Source organism: Ranitomeya imitator, chromosome 4 (genome assembly GCF_032444005.1).
Source record: "Ranitomeya imitator isolate aRanImi1 chromosome 4, aRanImi1.pri, whole genome shotgun sequence".
NCBI classification, from domain to species: Eukaryota; Metazoa; Chordata; class Amphibia; order Anura; family Dendrobatidae; genus Ranitomeya; species Ranitomeya imitator.
Window position 1 is genome coordinate 475,498,903 of NC_091285.1, and position 23,294 is coordinate 475,522,196.

The following is a 23,294-nucleotide window of genomic DNA, read 5'->3' on the forward strand; positions in this document are numbered from 1 at the left end:
TTCTTCCCAATGTGTTTCATTTTAAATACTCATCAGGGGAAGTTGTGATAAAGAATAGAAGAGGGTATCCATCTATAATATCCTGTAGAAACCCATTATTCAAGTAGGGGGAAAAAGCGGCGTGTCATGGATTGGTGGTCGTAGCTTTATCCTTTTCACTCTATCTACAAAGAAGTTAAGGATCTTATAGTACAACCTCTGCCCAGCTGCAGGTTTTGAGGTTGTGGTACACTATTATTATAATTTATTTATATAGCACCATTGATTCCATGGTGCGGTACATGAGAAGGGGTTACATACAAATTACAGATATCACTTACAGCAAGCAAACTAACAATTACAGACTGATACAGAGGGGCGAGGACCCTGCCCTTGCGGGCTTACATTCTACCGGATGGTGGGGATGGAGACAATAGGTTGAGGGTTGGAGGAGCTCCGGTGTTTGTGAAGCGGTAGCTTCGGTAGTGGTGAGGAGGCAGCAGGGTCAGTATAGGCTGTAGGCTTTCCTGAAGAGGTGGGTTTTCAGGTTCCGTCTGAAGGATCTGAATGTGGTTGATAGTCGGACGTGTTGGGGCAAAGAATTCCAGAGGATGGGGGATATTCGGGAGAAATCTTGGAGGCAGTTGGGTGAGGAGAGAATAAGTGTGGAGGAGAGAAGGAGTTCTTGGGAGGACCGGAGATTACGTGAGGGAAGATATCAGAAGATTAGTTCAGAGATATAAGGAGGAGACAGGTTATGGATGGCTTTGTAGGTCAGTATTAGTAATCTGAACTGGATACACTGAGGAAATGAGATCCTGTGAAGAGATTTGGGCAGAGTCAAGGGTTACTCCGAGGCAGCAGACTTCCAGTATGGGGGAAAGCGTGATGTCCTTTACTGTGATAGGTCAGGTATGAAGATCTAAGAGATGGAGGAAAGATGATGAGTTCAGATTTGTCCACATTGAGTTTGAGGAAGCGAGAAGAGAAGAAGGAGGATATGGCTGATAGACACTGCGGGATTCTGGACAGCAGGGAGGTGACGTCTGGGCCAGAAAGGTATATCTGAGCGTCACCAGGATAAAGATGGTACTGGAATCCATGAGACTTTATGAGTTATCGCAGGCCAAGTGTATAGATTGAGAAGAGTACGGGTCCTAGAACAGAGCCTTGGGAGACTCCAACAGAGAGAGGGTGGGATGAGGAGGTAGGGTGGGAGTGGGAGACGCTGAATGTGCGGTTGGAAAGGTATGAGGAGATCCAGGATAGGGCGAAGTCTTTGGTGCCAAAGGAGGAGAGGATCTGTAGTAGGAGGCAGTGGTCAACTGTGTCAAAAGCAAAGGACAGGTCTAGGAGGAGTACAGAGTATTGTCCGTTAGCTTCAGCTGTAAGTAGGTCATTAGTGATTCTGGTCAGGGCAGTCTCAGTTGAGCGATGGTGCGGAAACCAGATTGTAGATTGTCAAAGAGCAAGTTAGATGAGAGGTGGGAGGAAAGATCAGCGTGGACGTGCTGCTCCAGGAGTTTAGAAGTGAATGGGAGCATTTATATTGGGCAATAGCTGGACGTAGCTGTTGGATCGAGGGTTGGCTTTTAAGGATATATATACCTTATATGCTTGTATGGTCATGTTGATGCATTGGTTTAGGCACAATAACAGCAAATACAGTGCCTAAATATCCAGCCCTTCATTTATCTAAGTGATAACTTCTTATGCAATCTATTGCCATATCCTTGGACAGGGTGGTACACAGATCCTGTCATATCACCAGCAGCTCTCCTCTTTTCCCCCTTCTCCCCACTTTTTCACTCCAAGTTGGTGGAGCGCCAGTGTGTTTGTTTTGTTTTTCAAACCACAATATTCCTCACCTGTCCACTTAGAAGATAATCCATAATGTCTCACAACGATCCTGATCACTTTGAGAGCAGTCACTGATGTGACAGCTCTCAAAGACAGCCAGCGATACACTGACAGGAGGTAATCGCTCAAGCAGTGTATAGCACTGAGCTGCTGTGAGCAAGTTCTCACGTAGTGTTGCCGTCGTGAGAGCTCTGGAGCTGATGAACTCTGGTGAACTCTCTCACGGCAGCTCAGTGATACACTGAAAGGAGGTAATCGCTCCCGCAGTATATTGCCGGCGGCTTGGTAGAGCGGTCACATCTCCCGATGTAACTGTTCTACACGTGAGATTGCTGTGGGACCCTCTGGATTACCTGGACTACTGGGGGCAGGTGAGCATATGGTGGTTTATTATTTTACATTATTTCTAGGAGATGAGGACATCGGGGATTTGGTGTTAGGTGAGTATAATGGGTTTTAATTTTTATTTGAATATGTTTGTTATTTAACTCTTTTTTTTTTTTTTACTGTGAGTACAGGCGCCAGCAGATGAGACTACATCTCTCATCAGGGACACCTGCTGTCACTGTTATCAGTGACAGCATACATAGCCTAATGGGAGCAGTAGTCTCATCAGCCCACGCCTGCGGGTCACAGTCATAGCTGTGGGGTCATGCTGATATCTGACTGCATGACCCTGCAGCGCTCTGACTGACAGTACCAGTGGTAACATTACAGCGGGTGACAGTAACAGCTGCGGGGTCACGTTGACAGCGTTACCCCACGGCGCTCTGACCAACGGTCTTACTGCGTTGGTGTTTCCCACGTTGTCACACAGATGACAGCGTGAGAAACACCATAGGAAGCCGGTAAAACGCAAAGCAAAAACTCAGGAAATTCTCAAACTTTTTTTGTATTTTTGCTTCGGATTTGACCGACTCATTTGAAATCAATGGGTGCAGAAATGCTGCAGAAATGCAAAAAGAATGGACATGCTGTAGAAAAAAACGCACTGCAAATACTCAAGGAAATTTACTGATCATGTGTGCAACACTTCAGGATTGTCATTGAATTAGCTTGCATAAGGATTCCATAGCGTTTTTGGACCATTTCTGCTCAGAAAAAAATGCTGCAAAAATGCTCCAAAAACGCATCGTGTACACATAGCCTTAGGGCGTCTGGGACGCCAGAAATGCGTCAGTTATCATTGTATTTCGAGTTTTACAGTTTAAAGAAAATAAAATAGTGCTTTTATCTCACCTGTGGAAGTGCCGCTCATTTCACTCTTCCACCGTCTCTCAATTATATTTACCTTTATTTACCAGATTAAATTTCATCTTAAAAGATTAGAGCTATTATTCTCAGGTATTTATCAATTTACTTTTTGAAATGTATGACTCCTTGAATTTCTAATAATACCAGAGATGACAATATAATGCTATCAAATGTTGAATTTATGTTACCCGTACTCATCTGACTAGTTATGGCTTGGAATTATCAGAACTAATTTGTAGTTTCAGAACTAATGGGTCAATTCAAGCGTAAAGGCCCCTTCACATTAAGCGACGCTGCAGCGATACCGACAACGATCCGGATCGCTGCAGCGTCGCTGTTTGGTCGCTGGAGAGCTGTCACACAGACCGCTCTCCAGCGACCAACGATGCCGGTAACCAGGGTAAACATCGGGTAACTAAGCGCAGGGCCGCGCTTAGTAACCTGATGTTTACCCTGGTTACCATCCTAAAAGTAAAAAAAAACAAACACTAGATACTTACCTACAGCCGTGTGTCCTCCAGCGCTGCGCTCTGCTTCTCTGCACTCCTCCTGTACTGGCTGTGAGCCGGAAAGCAGAGTGGTGATGTCACCGCTCTGCTTTCCGGCTCACAGACAGTACAGGAGGAGAGCAGAGCACAGCGCTGGAGGACAGACAGCGGTAGGTAAGTATCTAGTGTTTGTTTTTTTTTACTTTTAGCATGGTAACCAGGGTAAACATCGGGTTACTAAGCGCGGCCCTGCGCTTAGTTACCCGATGTTTACCCTGGTTACCAGTGAAGACATCGCTGGATCGGTGTCACACACGCCGATCCAGCGATGTCTCCAGGGAGTCCAGCGACGAAATAAAGTTCTGAACTTTCCTCAGCGACCAACGATCTCCCAGCAGGGGCCTGATCGTTGGTCGCTGTCACACAGAACGATTTCATTAACGATATCGTTGCTACGTCACAAATAGCAACGATATCGTTAACAATATCGTTATGTGTGAAGGTACCTTTAATCCATTTTTATAACAATTGCTATCATTAAAAAGCAGAAAAATTTAGTACAACACAGTTTTTGCCAAAGCTGTGCCAAGTGTGGGGAGAGTTAGCTAACATAGCCTCATAACTTTACTATAATTTTGGTGTAAATTATAGCAGAAATGTCTTCTAGTCCGTGGTTTTCCTACACTGGCACACTGGTAGCCAAAACATGTTTTAAGTTTATTAAGAGGCAAATGCCTCTTAATGAATTTGGAGTATCATAGTCTAGCAAACATTGGTTTAAGGTCGGTGTCCCACTTGCAACTGCAATGCAAGAAACTCAATACCTGGTACTTCCACCAGCGGTTCAGAAATCAGCTGCATAGAAACACATGCAGCCGCACACTCCAGTCTCGACGGCAGTGCCGGGTATTGAGGCGAGAGACTCGCGCGAGTTTCTCGCATTGCAGTTGCAAGTGGTACACCGGCCTAAGACTGGCATACATGACAGAAATTTTGATAAATCTCCTAGTAAGGTACAGAAACATTAGCAGTTATGTAAAATCAGACATTTGAGGATCCTTTATTATCAATTGATTTTATTATTTATTTTGTCTTTACACATTAATTTAAAAAATATTTAGTCAATATGTAAAACATTTTTCTTTATATTTAACCCCTTCACGATATGCACCGTACATGTACGGCGCACGTCATGTCTCTCCCTTTGATGTGGGCTCCAGCGCTGAGCCCACATCTTTCCCGACACGTCAGCTGTTTTGAACAGGTGATATGTGCCCCTAAGGCTCCTTTCGCACATCAGTTTTTTGCTATCAGTCGCAACTGGTTGAATTTTGAAAAAAAATGAATCTGGTGACTGATGCCGCCGGATCCGTTTTTTTCTCATAGACTTGTATTAGCGACGGATGGCCTTACATTCATATGTCGTTTGTTGGATCCATCGAAAATTTTTGTCCGGCGGCCGGAGACAACGGACAAAGTAAGGTTTTTTGCGCACGTTGCAAAATCGGACATCAATGGATTCGTTGTTTGCTCGAATGGAAGCCTATGGGTGCTGGATCCATTAAATGATGGACTAAACTGGCGGCATTGCTTTGTTCAGCGGAGGACAGCTGTATTGAGTGGCGCAGACAGACTTAGTAGGCCTAAAATAAAAAAGTAGGCTAAATGCAGTTCAAAATTGGTAGCAGGAGTACACAGGCGGCATTGCTTTGTTCAGTGGAGGACAGCTGTATTGAGTGGCACAGACAGACTTAGTAGGCCTAAAATAAAAAAGTTGGCCAAATGCAGTTCAAAATTGGTAACAGGAGTCCACAGGCGGCATAGCTTTGTTCAATGGAGGACAGCTGTAATGAGTAGCAGACACAGTTAGTAGGCCCAAGTAATAAAGTGGACCAAATGCAGTTCAAAATTGGTAACAGGAGTAAACAGGTGGCACTGCTTTGTTCAGTGCAGGAGAACAACAAGCAGCAGCAGACACCCTTAGTAGGCCCAACCAAACAAGTAGGCCAAATGCAGTTTAATATTCAAAACAGGAGTTAACATTGAGGATCAGCTTTGTTCAGTGGAGGAGAAAAGCAAGGAGCGCAGACACCGTTTGTAGGCCCAACCAAACAAGTAGGCCAAATGCAGTTTAATATTCGAAACAGGAGTTAACATTGAGGCTCAGCTTTAAGTGGAGGACAGCTGTAATGAGGGGCAGACACAGATAGTAGGCCCAAAAAAGTAGCAGGCTAAATGCAGTTCAAAATTGGTAACTGGAGTCCACAGGCGGCATAGCTTTTTTCAATGGAGGACAGCTGTAATGAGTGGCGCAGACAGACACAGGTAGTAGGCCTAAAATAAAAAAGTAGGCTAAATGCAGTTCAAATTGGTAACTGGAGTCCACAGGCGGCATAGCTTTGTTCAATGGAGGACAGCTGTAATGAGTGGCGCAGACACAGGTAGTAGGCCTAAAATAAAAAAAGTAGGCTAGATGCAGTTCAAAATTGGTAACTGGAGTCCACAGACGGCATAGCTTTGTTCAATGGAGGACAGCTGTATTGAGTGGCGCAGACACAGTTTGTAGGCCCACATTAAAAAGTAGGCTCAAAGCAGTTCAACAAATGGTAACAGAAGTAAACAGGCGGCATAGCTTTGTTCAATGGAGGACAGCTGTATTGAGTGGCGCAGACAGACTTAGTAGGCCTAAAATAAAAAAGTAGGCTCAAAGCAGTTCCAAATTGGAAACAGGGGTACACAGGCGGCATAGCTTTGTTCAGTGGAGGACAGCTGTATTGAGTGGCGCAGACACAGTTTGTAGGCCCACATTTAAAAAAGTAGGCTCCATGCAGTTCAAAAATGGTAACAGGAGTAAACAGGCGACATAGCTTTGTTCAATGGAGGACAGCTGTAATGAGTGGCACAGACAGACTTAGTAGGCCTAAAATAAAAAAGTTGGCTAAATGCAGTTCCAAATTGGTAACAGGAGTACACAGGCGGCATAGCTTAGTTCAGTGGAGGACAACTGGAAATTAGTAAATGTGTTAAATGTCTGCCAAAACAATGTTCATAAATAAACAGGTGGCATAGCTAGGTACAGGGGTGGGCTCCTCTGCTGAGGAGCAGACAGTGGTAGTTCGAGCAAAGTATTAACTGGTCTAAATGGAGGGCAAGGCCCCTGTATATTTTAACTATCATCTATCACTTCAACAAATTGGTATTGGCAGTGCCATTGAAGGAAATAACAGCACAGACTAAACAGTGGTGGAGCAGTGAGAGGTAAGTTTTGCAAGTGGTAGAGCACTGGTCGAGCTGGGGGGGAACACTCTCTCGTGGGCGGCGGTGCTGGCACAGGGCCCCTCATATTACGACGGTGTGTCTGATGCTGGGTGTGCACCACCACCGTCAGAGACACTTCATTGTACTATGAGGGACCCTGTGCCAGTGCCGTCGCCCAAGAGTGTCCAGGCAAACGGCACTCGCACAGGTGCTTGCGCCAAGTGGTGACCACGGCCCTGTGGGGGGAGTCAGCCCATTTAGGGAGGTTTAAAAATGGCCTATGGTGGACATTCAGCAGCTGCAAATGGAGGAATTGGAGCAGTCAGTAAGAGGAGGCCAAAAGCAAGACATTTTTCAGGCAAGCTACGTGTCAGGAGGGGAAGGTGGGGCAAAATAATTTGAAATCCATGATTGGTTCATTTTAATGAAGGATAGATCATCAACATTTCGGGTAGCCAGACGAGTCCTTTTTCGGTCAGTATTGAACCAGCAGCACTGAAGACTCTTTCTGATAGCACACTAGCAGCCGGGCAAGCGACCTCCTGTAATGCATATTCTGCCAATTCAGGCCAGGTGTCTATTTTAGATGCCCAGTAATCAAAGGGGAATGACCTGTGAGGGAGAACATCGATAAGAGAGGAAAAATAATTCGTAACCATACTGGACAAATGCAGTCTCCTGTCACTTTGAATCGATGCAGCAGTACCTGTCGTGTCAGCGGTCATTGCGAAATCACTCTACAACCTGGTCATAAAACCCCTCTGTCCAATGCCACTTTGGATTTGTGCACCTCTAACACCTCTGCCATGTTGCCCCCTACAGCTTGTGTGAGAACCATCACCGCCGCTGTGTGCTGGGAATGCCTGAACCAAACGGTCTACAAGAGTTGCTTGTTTGGTAGCCAATATTTGCTCAAGGTTCTCATGTGGCATGATATTTTGTAATTTCCCTTTATATCGTGGATCCAGGAGGCAGGCCAACCAGTAATCGTCATCGGTCATCATTTTGATAATGCGGGGGTCCCTTTTTAGGATGCGCAAGGCATAATCAGCCATGTGGGCCAATGTTCCAGGTGTCAATTCACTGTTTGTGCTTGGTTGAGGAGCACTTTCTTTCAAATCAACATCACTTGTCTCCCGCAAAAACCCTGTACCTGACCTTGCAACGCCACCAGTTTCTATTGCCCACTGAGATGCATCCTCCTCCCATAAATATTCATCCCCATCATCATCCTCCTCCTCCTCCTCTTCATCCGCCACCTCGTCCAGGAGAGTTCCCTGAGCAGACAATGGCTGACTGTCATCAAGGCTTCCCTCCTCCTCGGCCGCAGACACCTGCTCCCTAATGTGCATCAAACTTTGCATCAGCAGGTGCATTAGTGGGATGCTCATGCTTATGATGGCGTCGTCTGCACTTACCAGCCGTGTGCATTCCTCAAAACACTGAAGGACTTGACAGAGGTCTTGTAGCTTCGACCACTGCACACCAGACAGCTCCATGTCTTCCATCCAACTGCCTGCCCGTGTATGTGTATCCTCCCACAAATACATTACAGCATGCCTCTGTTCGCACAGCCTCTGAAGCATGTGCAGTGTGGAGTTCCACTTTGTTGCAACGTCGATTATTAGGCGGTGCTGGGGAAGCTTCAGCGATCGCTGATGGTTCAGCATACGGCTGGAGTGTACAGGCGACTGGCGTATGTGCGAGCAAAGTCTTCACACCTTCAGGAGCAGGCCTGGTGACCCTGGATAATTTTTCAGGAAGCACTGCACCACCAGGTTCAAAGTGTGAGCCAGGCAAGGTATGTGTTTCAGTTTTGAAAGGGCTATGGCAGCCATAAAATTCCTTTCGTTATCACTGACTACCTTGCCTGCCTCAAGATGTACACTGCCAAGCCATGACTGAGTTTCTTGCTGCAAGTACTCGGCCAGTACTTCCGCGGTGTGTCTGTTGTCGCCCAAACACTTCATTTCCAACACAGCCTGCTGACGCTTACCACTAGCTGTTCCATAATGGGACACCTCGTGTGCAACACTGGCAGCTGCGGATGAAGTGGTCATGCGACTTTGCTCTGTGGACGAGCTTTTGCTTCTGGAGGAGGAGGAGGAGGGGTGGCGAACGCCTACAGCCAACTGTTTCCTAGAGCATGGGCTGGCCATGTCCCTGGCCATGCCTACTGGTCCATGCATCTGTTGTGAGGTGCACCTTTCCACTGACTTGATTGCCTCAGTGCATGGACAATGCAGTCTTTGACATGCTGGTGGAGGGCTAGGATGGCTTTTCTCCCAAAGAAGTGTCGACTGGGTAGGTCATAGCATGGAACTGCGTAGGCCATCAGAGCTTTGAAAGCTTCGCTTTCAACCAACCGGTAGGGCATCATCTCTAACGAGATTAGTCTAGCAATGTGGGCGTTCAAACCCTGTGTACGCGGATGAGAGGATGAGTACTTTCTTTTCCTAACGAGAGTCTCTTGTAGGGTGAGCTGGACTGGAGAGCTGCATATGGTGGAACTAGCGGGGGTGGTGGTGGACATGGCAGATTGAGAGAGGGTTAGTGATGGTATTCTTGATGTTGGCCTACAAACAGTGTTTTCTACCAAGAACCCTGTGATTCCCTGACTGCTTTTGCCTTGCGACGATACCTTCACATTTGCTGCTGGTGGTGTCCTAACCGTTGGGCTTACAATGAGGGAAGCAATGTAGCGTTGCTGACTACCTTCATTCTGAGCGGGTGCACCAACGGTACGGGACGTTTGGTAGTTAGTCCAGGCTTGTAAATGCATGCTGATTAAATGTCTACGCATGCACGTTGTATTTAAATTTGGGAGATTCTTCCCTCTGCTAAAGGTCTTTGAGCATTTCTTACAGATAACTTTGCACTGATCATTCGGATCTTGGCTAACACTTCCCACACTGCACTCTTCCTACTATGGAATACCTTTTCAGGCATTGCATGCTGTGCTACTTTCACCGGATGGCCACGCTGTCCTAAAAGTGTTTTTGCTTTTGACAAACGTTTTTGGCCAGATACGGGCCTGCCAGATGAAAGCTGTTGCGATGTACATGGCTGCTGTGGATCATCCTCCTCCGCTTCTGAGCTACTGGCAGCAGCACCCTCTTCCCCCAATGGCTGCCAATCTGGGTCAACAACTGGGTCATCTATCACCTCCTCTTCAATGTCATGTGCACCTTCCTCTGTGTCACCGTGTCAGGTGCTATAGCGTTCGTGACGGGGCACCATAGTCTCATCAGGGTCAGATTCTGGCTCAGTACACTGCGAGGGCAATGTAGTGATCTGAGTCAATGGAACAGCATAATAATCTAGCTGTGGCTGTGCATCTGTGCACTCCATGTCCGATTCATCTTGTAATGGGCTGTTAACAATTTCCCTTTCTAACCCAGGCACGGTATGTGTAAAGAGCTCCATGGAGTAAACTGTAGTGTCGCCTGCCGCATCCTTCACTTTTGCTTTGGGTGAAGGACACAAGGAAGTGACTTGTTCCTGTCCGGGAGCATCCACTGACGACTCGCTGCTTTTATATTTCGAACTTTCCGAAGAGGATACGAAAGAGCTAGAGGCTGAGTTAGCAAGGAAAGCCAAAACTTTTTCCTGCTGCACCGGCTTTAAAAGTGGTTTTCCTACTCCCAGATAAGGGAGCCTTCGAGGCCTTGTGTAGCCAGACGATGATGCTGGCTCAACACCTCGAGCCTTAGGTGCTATTTTGCTTTTCCCACTACCACCAGATGCTACACCACCACCACCATCATTACCAGCTGGCAACGACCGCCCACGGCCTCTTCCACCAGACTTCCTCATTTTTGGTAAAATGTAACCAAAATAACAACCATTATATGGTACTGTAAAACAAGGTAGAAGTTGTATCTAAACTTGTTGAGAATTTAAATCTCCCTTTTTTGGGGGGTAGACTGCACCCAAACATCAGGCCCTGTGTATTACACTACACAATGTAAGTGGCAGAATGTGGCTGGCAGATATACAACAAACAGAACTGATGTAGATCCGCTTGGCAATTTAAATCTCCCTTTTTTGGGGGGGAGACTGCAGCAAAACTCAGGCCCTGTGTATTACACTACACAATGTAAGTGGCAGAACGTAGCTGGCAGATATACGACAAACAGAACTGATGTAGATCCACTCAGTGGCAATTTAAATATCCCTTTTTTTGGGGGGGTGACTGCAGCAAAAAACAGGCCCTGTGTATTACACTACACAATGTAAGTGGCAGAACGTGGCTGGCAGATATACGACAAACAGAACTGACATAGATCCACTTAGTAACAAAAGAAAGAGCAGACTAGGCCAAAAATGGTATGCACACCCACGAATGCTATAAACATATGAAACAATTTTATTTACACCTCAGAACAAGACATGTATAGATAAAACCAATTAAAAAGGTCTAGATACAAGACCACATACCATCACCCCTAGACATATATGGCATAAATAAGCCTAACACATAAAGAAGTATAAATACATACATATAGAGTATACATATATATGCAACGTCTCTTGTCCACAAGATATTCCCTCAGATCACAGAGAAGTATATAATGTAACATATACTCAATTTAGAAGGGATGAACCAACTCAAGCATACCAAATGACCAATAATCATAACAATAAATCCCCCCCCCCCACACACATAATAATATGATGTCAAAAGATAAATTATGCTCATGCATGAGACTAGTGAGACCATGAACACAATAGTGCAGGAGAGACAGATAGGAAATACAATCCCTAGGGTTTAGATGTGAACATACAATGGGACCACAAAAAAAGTAGTAAAGATCATGTCCCAGCGGTATACCTATGTGGTCAGTGGTAAGCAGAAATATATCATGGAAGGCAATGCCGAGAAGGACAAGAGACAAGAGCAGGGGTGAGGCAGCGAGCCCCACGCGTATCGCTGCAAGCGCAGCTTCGTCAGGGGAAGTGAACTCACACGTCCACCCTGAGGCATTATATACATGAATGTAAGTAAATTAAATACAGACCGGTGTGCAGTCAGGGAGCGCCGCGCCAGAGGGAATCACAGCAAAATGCGTCCCGGAAGTGGCTATAGCCGAAAAGTGCTGCCGTTGTCATAGTGCAGTTGCACATGCTGGACGGCAGCACTGAAAGGGGGAGATCGCGCATGCGCGGATGCAATACAGGGAATACAAGGGCAAATGTTCGCAGCCGGAGGGGAGCCTGCATACCCAGAATATAATGAGCACAAAACACATATATGTCTCCAGGAGGACAACTAGATGTAGCGATACTTAGAAAATGAGTGTTTGTATATTACTTCATCAAAGATCAAATGAGATGAAGCGAAAGATAATAAAAAAAAAAAAAAATCTGGTAACACCACTCGCTTATATAACAAGATTTAAATGGCAAACAGATAAAAATAAATGCCAAGAGTCAAAAATCCACTTATTGGCCTACAGATATACAAATGGCCATATTATCCAAGAGAGAAAAAGAAAAATAGTGTCAATTATGAAAGAATACTAAAAAATAATAAAGTACAATAATCTATTTAGCAATGGACTAAACTTCAGCTGAGGAAAACAATACTCATGATATGCATCACCAAAGGCACTTGATGGTAGCATGCACAATAGACATAAGTTCATATGGATGGATGAAAACCCATATATCGGTGCATCTTCCTTGTGACCCGATCCCAGGCCTCTTCCAGCGATGTAGATGCTCTGAGGGTTAATGGCCCAGCATATATATAGTTTTCTTAAATAAGAAAAAGTCTCAAAACTTATCCGGGACGTCCTCAATGCCTCAAAACGTCATCAGAAAGGATATGTCTTGTAAGCCGATACCACCGAAATCCTGGGTCCCAATAGACATTACATCTTGTCTTCATGACCACACCATCCTCCATCATGATGCCCCCCAAGCAGCCCCCGGTGAGTATAGGCTCCTAAGTGTTATTGACTCCAATGTCCAATTGGATCCCCAAACCATATGCCCCATAAGGGACAAGGAATCTCTTGAACAGCATAGAACTCTAGAGAGTGGAGACAAAGAGCAGGCATATGAGAAAACTATGCAGACAGTACAAATATCAAGACGGGGGAGATGGAGGAGAGGCAGCAAGATGAAAAAACTATGTAAGGGAGCCCCCTTACACGAACCTACCTAACCAACCCTTCTCACCCCAAAAACCCAGTGAATAAAAGTTCTTCATTCAGTCCTAGTGGTGTAGTTGACCGAAGGTTGAAAATCCATCTGGATTCCATCCGAAGGAGCTGGTTGTGTGAGCTACCGCCCCGACCCTTATATGGTATCTTCTGCAACCCCACAACCCTAATATTGGAGGTAGACCCCCCATGAGTGGACAAGAAATGTGCTGCCACCGGAGTGAGGGGCTTACCCTTGCGTTGGTCAGCAGCTGCCAAATGAATAGTGGACATGTGTTTCTGGATCCTCTTTCTGAGCTCCTGGGAGGTTTGGCCAACATACGATTTGCCACATGGGCAGATGATAACGTAGATGACGTCCCTCGTCTTGCAGTTGATGTAATGTTTCAGACGGTGGGTGGATGAGTCTAATGGGTTAGAAAAAACATTCCTTGTGGGTGTCATGAAGGGACATACACTACAGTCCCCACAGGGGAATGACCCCTTAAGATAAAGCCCCCTATTGAGCCTGATAGTAGGTCTCGAGAAATGGCTATTGGTTAACAAATCTCGCAAATTGGGTGCCCGTCTTGACGCGAGTAACGGTCTCTCGCTTGTTACCTCCGCCGTCTGAGAATCAGTCCTGAGAATGGACCAATGTCGGGTAATGATGGTCTTTACCTGGTCCCAGCTGCTGTTGTAATCCGTCACAAATCGGGTAACTTTGTCCTGGTTGCGGGGTCTTGAAGTAAGTAATGACGCTTGATCCTCACGTCGTGCTCTCTGAAAGGCAGATGAAATTACGCGTTTCGGGTAGCCCCTTTGTTTGAAACGACTTGTAAGCTCACGCGCTTGTGACAAGAAATCAGTGTCATGTGTACAATTCCGTCTCACTCGCAGAAATTGACCAATTGGGACACCCACCTTAGTATGTGCCGGATGAAAACTACTGTATTCAAGTAGGGCATTGGTGGCTGTAGGCTTGCGGAACAGATCTGTTATCAAATGATGACCCTCTACAGCAACCTTTAAGTCCAGGTAAGTAACCGAGATCGTTGATATAGAATGTGTGAGAAAAATGTTGTAGGAATTGGTATTAAGATCCTGCAGGAACTGAGCACATTCCAATTCGGTACCGAGCCATAGAAAGAACACGTCATCGATATATCGATGCCAGTGACGCACTTTCTCCTGGAAGGTCACGGAGGGGTAAACTACAGTCTCTTCCCACCAGCCCAAAAAGATGTTGGCGTAGGCTGGCGCACATTTAGCCCCCATGGCCACACCGGACACCTGGAGGTAGAAGCTCCTATCAAAGAGAAAAAAATTATGATGTAAAACAAATTTAAGAAGTTCCAAGAGAAACATATGGTGTCCTGGGTCCTCATGTTGTTTCAGATTGAGAAAAAATGACAACGCATTAATGCCATCCAAATGGCTAATATTGGAATACAATGATTCCACATCGCACGTGACTAGATGGAATTCAGTTGGTAAATTAATGTCCCGAATAATCTCGATAAAGTGGGCCGAGTCTCTAACATACGAGGGTAACATAGCCGCGATGGGCTGCAGAAAGAAGTCAATGTAATGACAAGCTCTTTCACACAGGCTCCCAATACTTGAAACTATCGGTCGACCCGGGGGTCGTTTGTCGTCCTTGTGAATTTTTGGCAACATATAGAATGTTGCAACGATGGGATCCTCCACCCACATGTAACGTTTTTCATTAGGAGTAATAATGCCCAACTGGTTGGCCCTACATAATAAGGTCTGCAGCTTGGACATAAAGACTCTTGTGGGGTCCGATGGTAATTTGTTGTAAAAACGCCTGTTGTCCAATTGTCTCATGGCCTCCTCCCGATACATGTGGGTGGGCCAAAGGACGACATTGCCCCCCTTGTCCGCTTCCTTAATAATGAAGGTCCCATTATTTCTTAAATCATGGATAGCACGATTTTCAACAGCAGACAAGTTAGGGGATGTACTGACCTTGGGAACCATAGCCATGATGTCCCTCTTCACCAGTTCATAGAAGATCTTGACCGCGGGGACCAGTGTGAAAGACGGTGCCCTAGAGGATTTATTCCTATATGGAAATCTGCTACTGGAGGTTGCTGATTGATTTTCTTCCAGTAGGTCCAGTAGGTCCTGAAAGACCTGGCGCTCATCTTGGGGGATACTCCGTAAAATATCAGGTTTCTTATACATGACTTGAAAAGTGATGTTCCTGCAAAAGAGATATAGATCCTTAACAAGTGTGAACTTGTCTACCTTATGCGTGGGAACAAACGTCAAGCCCCGTTGGAGAACCGATAGTTCCACCTGTGATAAAGAGTGATTAGACAGATTAATAACTTGTAGAGTGTTATTTGGTACCTCCAGGTCAGATGTTGGGGCATCGTCAGTATCCATATGTTCTACTTGCGTCTGGTGGAATACTGGTGTCGATATGGTGACGTCCTTCCCCGATAATGTGGTTGACGCTTTCTTGCTGGAATTCTTCTTTCGTCTCCCACGTCTGGTCCGTGGTCGGGCTCGCTCCCCGTTGAAGATAAAAAATCACTGGAACTAGCCCCCCTCAATGAGGGCTCAGTGTTTGCAGGGAGAGTAGTGTTCCTGTTGCTATAGGAGGCACCAGTTCTAGTATTGCCCCTGTGTTTCCATCTATAGACATTATGTTGCTCATAATCCGTTTTGTCTCTCAGGAACTTCTTACGCTTGCCCGCAATGATGTCTGCCTCATATTTGTCCAATGTCTCCTTCAATTTAATTCTAAAGGCCACCACCTGTGCCTCTTCAAATTTACTTAATTTGCCCTCCAATTCCTTAATCTGTATTTTAGCAGCTGAAAATAACTCCCTATCATGTTCGATAAGCAAAGAAATGAGTATGTTGGAACAGCGTTTGAGGCCCTCCTCCCAAGTGTGTTGAAAGGAAGGAGAGGGCTCCCAAGCTGGAAAGATGGAAATACGAAGACCCCTAGGCACAAACCCTGCTTTACAATATTCCTCAAGGCTTCTCATATTCCACCATAACTTAATACCGGATCTATGAGCCTTGGTAAGATCTGAACAGAGTGCTGAGAAGTCTGAGACAGGAGTGGATACCTCTGTTGTTTGAAACAGGCTAGAGGGCTGTGCCAACCATGCGGCCTCTCTGGCATCCCAGTCCATAACTGCACACCAGAAAACAATTCTTACCCAAATATGTACCAAAAAATAAATCAGTACCACTTGCTATAGTAAGACAGCAGGATATGCAAAAATATGCATGTGCTACCACTAGAGAAAAAATGCCCCAGAACAGGGCAAGAAAGAATCTATAGTAATATATGTAAGTGGTGCACCCCTGCATAAATCAAGAGAAAGCAGGGTGCAAAACCTGGCCAGTAAACAAATGATAGAAACAAAAGAAAGAGCAGACTAGGCCAAAAATGGTATGCACACCCACGAATGCTATAAACATATGAAACAATTTTATTTACACCTCAGAACAAGACATGTATAGATAAAACCAATTAAAAAGGTCTAGATACAAGACCACATACCATCACCCCTAGACATATATGGCATAAATAAGCCTAACACATAAAGAAGTATAAATACATACATATAGAGTATACATATATATGCAACGTCTCTTGTCCACAAGATATTCCCTCAGATCACAGAGAAGTATATAATGTAACATATACTCAATTTAGAAGGGATGAACCAACTCAAGCATACCAAATGACCAACAATCATAACAATAAATCCCCCCCCCACACACACATAATAATATGATGTCAAAAGATAAATTATGCTCATGCATGAGACTAGTGAGACCATGAACACAATAGTGCAGGAGAGACAGATAGGAAATACAATCCCTAGGGTTTAGATGTGAACACACAATGGGACCACAAAAAAAGTAGTAAAGATCATGTCCCAGCGGTATACCTATGTGGTCAGTGGTAAGCAGAAATATATCATGGAAGGCAATGCCCGAGAAGGACAAGAGACAAGAGCAGGGGTGAGGCAGCGAGCCCCACGCGTATCGCTGCAAGCGCAGCTTCGTCAGGGGAAGTGAACTCACACGTCCACCCTGAGGCATTATATACATGAATGTAAGTAAATTAAATACAGACCGGTGTGCAGTCAGGGAGCGCCGCGCCAGAGGGAATCACCGCAAAATGCGTCCCGGAAGTGGCTATAGCCGAAAAGTGCTGCCGTTGTCATAGTGCAGTTGCACATGCTGGACGGCAGCACTGAAAGGGGGAGATCGCGCATGCGCGGATGCAATACAGGGAATACAAGGGCAAATGTTCGCAGCCGGAGGGGAGCCTGCATACCCAGAATATAATGAGCACAAAACACATATATGTCTCCAGGAGGACAACTAGATGTAGCGATACTTAGAAAATGAGTGTTTGTATATTACTTCATCAAAGATCAAATGAGATGAAGCGAAAGATAGATCCACTTAGTGGCAATTTAAATCTCCCTTTTTTTGGGGTGAGACTGCAGCAAATAACAGGCCCTGTGTATTACACTACACAATGTAAGTGGCAGAACGTGGCTGGCAGATATACGACAAACAGAACTGACGTAGATCCACTTAGTGGCAATTTAAATCTCCCTTTTTTGGGGGGGAGACTGCAGCAAAAAACAAGCCCTGTGTATTACCCTACACAATGTAAGTGGCAGAACGTGGCTGGCAGATATACAACAAACAGAACTGACGTAGATTCACTTAGTGGCTATTTAAATCTCCCTTTTTGGGGGGGGGAGACTGCAGCAAAACTCAGGCCCTGTGTATTACACTACACAATGTAAGTGGCAGAACGTGGCTGAACGCCCCTTTATAGCTCCTGTGACGTCGCAGAAAGCAAGCCAATCACTGTCATGCCCTTTTCTAACATGGTGGGGACGAGACCTATGTCATCACGTTGCCCACACTCTACGTCCTCCTTCATTGGCTGAGAAAAGGCGCTGAAAACATCATACTAAACACGACTTTGGCGCGAAGATCGCCGACCTCATGGCCGATCCCTCACTGGGATCGGGTCGGGTTTCACGAAACCCGACTTTGCCGAAAGTCGGCGATTTTTTAATTTTCCCGATCCGTTTCGCTCAACCCTACTGTGGAGAGCTTTGTGGGTTATAAAGATAAGTTTGCATTTATTGTATTCTGCAGAGAATGGGCATCCAGTGCAATGACTGGCACAACGTGGAGGCATTGGTCAAGCGACTGGACAGAAATACGACCTGGCTGTCTCATTCATGACGGACTGAAGAGGAGAGAGATTGGTTAGAGGAAGACAGATCAGTAAATTGTTGAAGTAAGGACGAAAATAAGAGCGACAGTAAGTTTTGCAGTTTGAAAGGTGAGAAAAGGTCGGATTCTGCAGATGTTGTTAAGATGCAATTAACATGAGATAGTGAGTGTTCGGATACAGCGAAAAAAGGAAAGTTCTGTGTCAAATATGACCTTAAGACAGCGAGCGTGCCGCCTGGGAGTTATGATTGAACCACCTGAGGCAATTGCAAGGTTAATTACAGGTAGTCTAGTAGAGGGAGGAAACCCGAAAAGTTTAGTTTTGGAAAGATTCCGGTTTTTGGAGCTTCATAAGACAGCTTCATATTTCTAGCAAAAATACTGTTATACAAGTCCATACTTGATACATATTTTAGGGTTGTCAATCAAAAAAATACAAAATACAGCTTATAGCTCACTCTCATGAAGCTTACAAATTAATGGAGGCATATAGTCAAATGAGGACAAAGTGTCTGAATTCTTCATCTCAGTAACTAATCAATATTTCTATATGCTTACAGTAACATATCTTAGAATTCAGAAAGCCATATAACAAAGGAGATAATGTAATTGTGTATAAATCAACATGATAATTTAACATTTACAGTCTTATTAGAACTCTCCACAGAGTCGTAATGCACACATTGAGTGATTGATAAGTATTATACCTCGGTATTTGTGTTTCAATAATTTTTATAACATTTTACTATATTAACAGAAATATAATAGGAATGGAAAAAGAGAGGGAGGAAAGATAGATTTAAATAATTCTTTAATAGGGAGCAATTGGAATAGTAGCAAAGGAACGGATAATGAAGGAAAGGGAGACCTTAAACGTGTAGCTCTTCCTTACATGTTACAATAAAATGCGTAATACACTTTAATTAGCAAACACAGGTTTATGTATATATAGCAAAAATAACCAATAATAACAAACAGAAATTATTTACTTTCCTAAGACTATTTAACTTAATATTAATGGCTCCATTTCATATAGAATATAATTATAACGAATCAGACTATAAATAGGAATTGTCCTATAATTCCCTTTAAAAAAAAAAAAAATTTCAAGAGTATTAATTGGTAAGGCATGGGAATATTAAGAAGTTTTATGGAGTGAAATTTTGTTTATAATATTGGACACTTTAGGGACATTTTGTTTCATTTCCTCCATATTTGTAAGTCAAAATCAGGAGTGGAACGATCGAAGAAAGTACAATAGAAACATGTCACCACTTCTGCATTTTTTACCTAATCCTGGTTTTGGCTTACAAATACCAAGGTAAAAAAACTCACAAAATATTCAACGTGTGCACGTGGCCTTATATAAGTTATCACAGAGGTGCATAAGCCCTTTGCAGTACTTACACATGCCTGGAATTTTATACAGAATTAATGCAAATACAAAAGAAAAAAACTGAAGGCATCTTCTATTACATAGCGTATATGCAGAGGTATTACAACACAATGTTTCTAGGGGAGAATATCCTTGTAGATACGGCACCAGCCGGAGCTTATACATCAGCGCAGAGAGTCTGAACTAAAGCCTTAACATAAGACTGTATTCCCGATAAAGCTGTTTTTCCATGGAACTTACCCTTTTCTTGAGAAGTCAATAAGTAAAGTAGGATAGTAGTTATAACTTTTCTCACAGCAGTCATTTTTAATAATACCTTGTTTAAAACATGCATTCCGACAACTTGTGCTAACCCTAAACCACATCCTTCCTTTAAGGCTAGTGCATTTCAAGGAAAAATGAAGTCAGTTGTGGTCTGAATGAGGAACTGTAATAGGGTGGAGACCATTTCTACTTTATTGCAGCTTTATCTTTAATATAGAGTGCTTTTGCAAATTGGGAACTCCTGGACTCCTACGCTAAGGGTACTTGCAAACATGGCCATATTTATAACTATTGCTAAACTAGGCAATAAGTCCACGTATGCTCACGCATTTAAAGGGAACCTGTTACCTGATCCATTCTGCCCAAACAGTGCACAGCATGAACCAAAGATTGCAGCCAGGTATATTTTTTTCTCTTAAAAAGGGAGCTGCTGTTAGATGCCTGCCTCCTGACACTAATTATGCTGGAAGTTCTTTATGCCAGACCTAATAGTGGCAGAGGTCTGGCTTTCTGTTGCTCTACCAATATTAGGACCTCTTCCCCTTTCATAATTTTTTCCTTACCCTCACAAGCAATAGAGTAGACCAGTTGATATAATTCAAGGTTGATACTGTTTCGGTGTCGTTTGTATACTAAATGTCATAGTGGTAACTCGCATGTTTCCTCAGCGTCACCCTACTTACCATAGTCACTGCATGGCTTCTCCTTGTGTCAAGTCATCTGAGTTTGCTGCTTGCACAATGCCTCAGCACTGCTGCATCTGCATATTGTTTCCATTTGACCTTAGGGTACCGTCACACAGTGCAATTTTGATCGCTACGACGGCACGATTCGTGACGTTCGAGCGATATAGTTACGATATCGCAGTGTGTAACACGCTCCTGCGATCAGGGACCCCGCTGAGAATCGTACGTCGTAGCAGATCGTTTGAAACTTTCTTTCGTCGTCTAGTGTCCCGCTTTGGCGGCATGATCGCATGGTGTAACAAAGGTGTGCACGATATTGTATACGATGTAATGGGTGGGGGAGATGGCTACGTAGGAGCGCCAAATTCTCCACCTCCTGTGTGCTGATTGGGCGGTACAATACTGTGCGTTCATTCGACAGACAAAGGACTATTGTTCCCAGCGGATAAAACCGGAGCTGTCGAGCGCTCTATTCATTTCTCTCTGGAGCACGTGCTGGAAACAGAACTCCTAAATTCGCTGGATTCCCTGGACTTTTATAACTACTATAACTACAGACTTTTACCGCAAGAGGTATGTATAACGCTACAGCGTAGCAGATGTTGCGCTTCAACGGGGATAAACACTGGAGTGTGGTTGATTGTTCCTTTATGGAGAGTACGGTAGGCCAGAGAGCCTCAGGTGCACAGCTGTAGCGTGGCCCAATTAATTAATCATTTTACAGATCGAGATGGTTGACTGCCCCGTTTATGCCAGTAGTAACATATATAGTTATTAGATCAATGGTCAAAACATTGTTTTGTAAGCACGTGTATTTATTGTACTTTTGTTTTCTTTTTAGGAAGTATGCTCACTTCCGATGAGAGTTCTGTTGTTGCTGCTGCCCTGGTGTTTAAGGCAGCACGTCTCCAAGAGGAGAGACGTCCTAAACGAAAATGTCGCATGTGGACCCGGAGCTGGCTGCAGAAAAGATCCACATTGTCACACATGGGTCTCATAAGAGAGTTACGTGATAATAACCCTCATGATTTCCGAAACTACCTTAGGATGTCAGAGGAATCCTTCAAGATAATACTGTCTGCTTTTACGCCACTCATACAAAGGCGGGATACGCCGATGCGTGCAGCCGTGCCCGTGGATGAAAGGTTGGCGGTGACACTGCGGTTCCTGGCTACAGGAAGGTCTCTTCAGGATTTGCAGTTTTCCGCAGCTGTTTCCAGACCTTTCCTGAGCGTTGTGATTCCGGAGACATGCGAGGCCATTGTGCAGAGCTTAAGGCATTATATGGAGGTACTACTATTTTTTTTTGGCTGTTGTGTTATGTCGATATATTATACTAGCTATTTGACCTGTTCTACGCCCTGGTGGCGCGCATTTCTATTGGTATATGTTCTCCATCCTATCCTGTGCTGCTCCCATCCTGCGCCCCCATTCTGACATGTGCTGCTGCGATCCTGCGCCTCCATTCTGACATGTGCTGCTACCATTTTGCGGCTCCATTCTGATATGCTGCTCCAACCCTGCGCCACCATTCTTTTATTTGCTGCTCCCAACTTTATTTTATTGATTATATCATTTCTATATATTGTTTAGCACCCCCTCTCAGTCAGTGAAGCCATCTGATAAAATGGCTGCCTGCATACTCAGGGTTGTTGACTTTGTTATACTAATCCATACTGCGCGTCAATCACTCTAGGATGTCGACATGAGAGTGTATGTGCACAACAATATATTTTACCTAATTTGTACATGTTTCTTTCTCATCTTGCAGTTTCCCAAGACGGCGGATGACTGGAAGAGGATTGCTTCCGATTTTGAACAGCTGTGGCAGTTTCCAAACTGCGGTGGTGCATTAGATGGAAAGCATGTGCGCATCACGCAACCAGCCAACTCTGGATCCTTTTTTTTCAACTACAAAGGATATTTCAGTGTGATCCTCATGGCCCTTGTCAATGCGAACTATGAGTTCGTCGATGTGGATGTTGGCATGAATGGTCGAGTCTCCGATGGTGGAGTTTTTGAACACACTTCATTTGGGAAAAGCTTGAGGAACAATCAACTGCAGTTGCCACTAAATGAAGACACAAAAGCAAACCTCAATTTTGTTTTCATCGCAGACGAAGCTTTCCCTCTTCATCCACATCTGCTGAAGCCATTTGCGCAGCGAACACTCACACCGGAGCGCAGAATATATAATTACTGGTTGTCTAGGGCCCGTCGTGTGGTTGAAAATGCCTTTGGGATTATGGCGAATCGGTTTAGAGTGTTCCACACAGCTATCAACTTGAAGCTGCCGTCTATAGACTATGTGGTTTTGGCATGCTGTGTGCTCCATAATTTCCTGAGACGTCATGATACCAGCTCCTATTCTCCTCCTTCATTCATTGATGCGGTGGATCCAAGAACCGGAGATATTGTGCCCGGGGAATGGCGTACACAACCTGAAAACTTAACAGCTCTTCAAGCACTGGGATCTGGCAGACAGGCAGACGATGCAAGGGACTGTCGAGATAAATACTGTCAGTACTTTAATGGTTCTGGAGCTGTACCCTGGCAGGATCACGCCGTATAACAAAAATTTTTCTTTTTGGTTTGCCATTTACTACACAATATGTATGTAATGCTTTTGTGTCCACAATGTAATTTTGCGACTAGGTCACTGTCTTTTGTGTAATAAAATTAAATTGTATTTTTTACT

General features: G+C 44.5%; 2 protein-coding genes across 2 annotated transcripts in view; one reads left to right on the plus strand and one right to left on the minus strand.

The window, feature by feature from the left end:
* The window catches only part of LOC138674562 (uncharacterized), an 87,904-nt gene extending 67,954 nt beyond the window's left edge, over positions 1-19,950 (minus strand). Inside the window, exon 1 of the mRNA XM_069762384.1 lies at positions 19,887-19,950. Within this exon, the coding sequence (XP_069618485.1) occupies positions 19,887-19,950 (64 nt within the window). The remainder of the gene's footprint in view (positions 1-19,886) is intronic.
* Positions 19,951-21,574: 1,624 nt separating this feature from the next.
* Positions 21,575-23,168, plus strand: LOC138674563 (uncharacterized). The gene is made up of 2 exons (XM_069762385.1): positions 21,575-21,886; positions 22,368-23,168. Exons 1-2 carry the CDS (start codon positions 21,584-21,586, stop codon positions 23,166-23,168), a joined length of 1,104 nt encoding a protein of 367 aa, XP_069618486.1. The 5' UTR covers positions 21,575-21,583.
* The last annotated feature ends 126 nt before the right edge of the window (positions 23,169-23,294 follow it).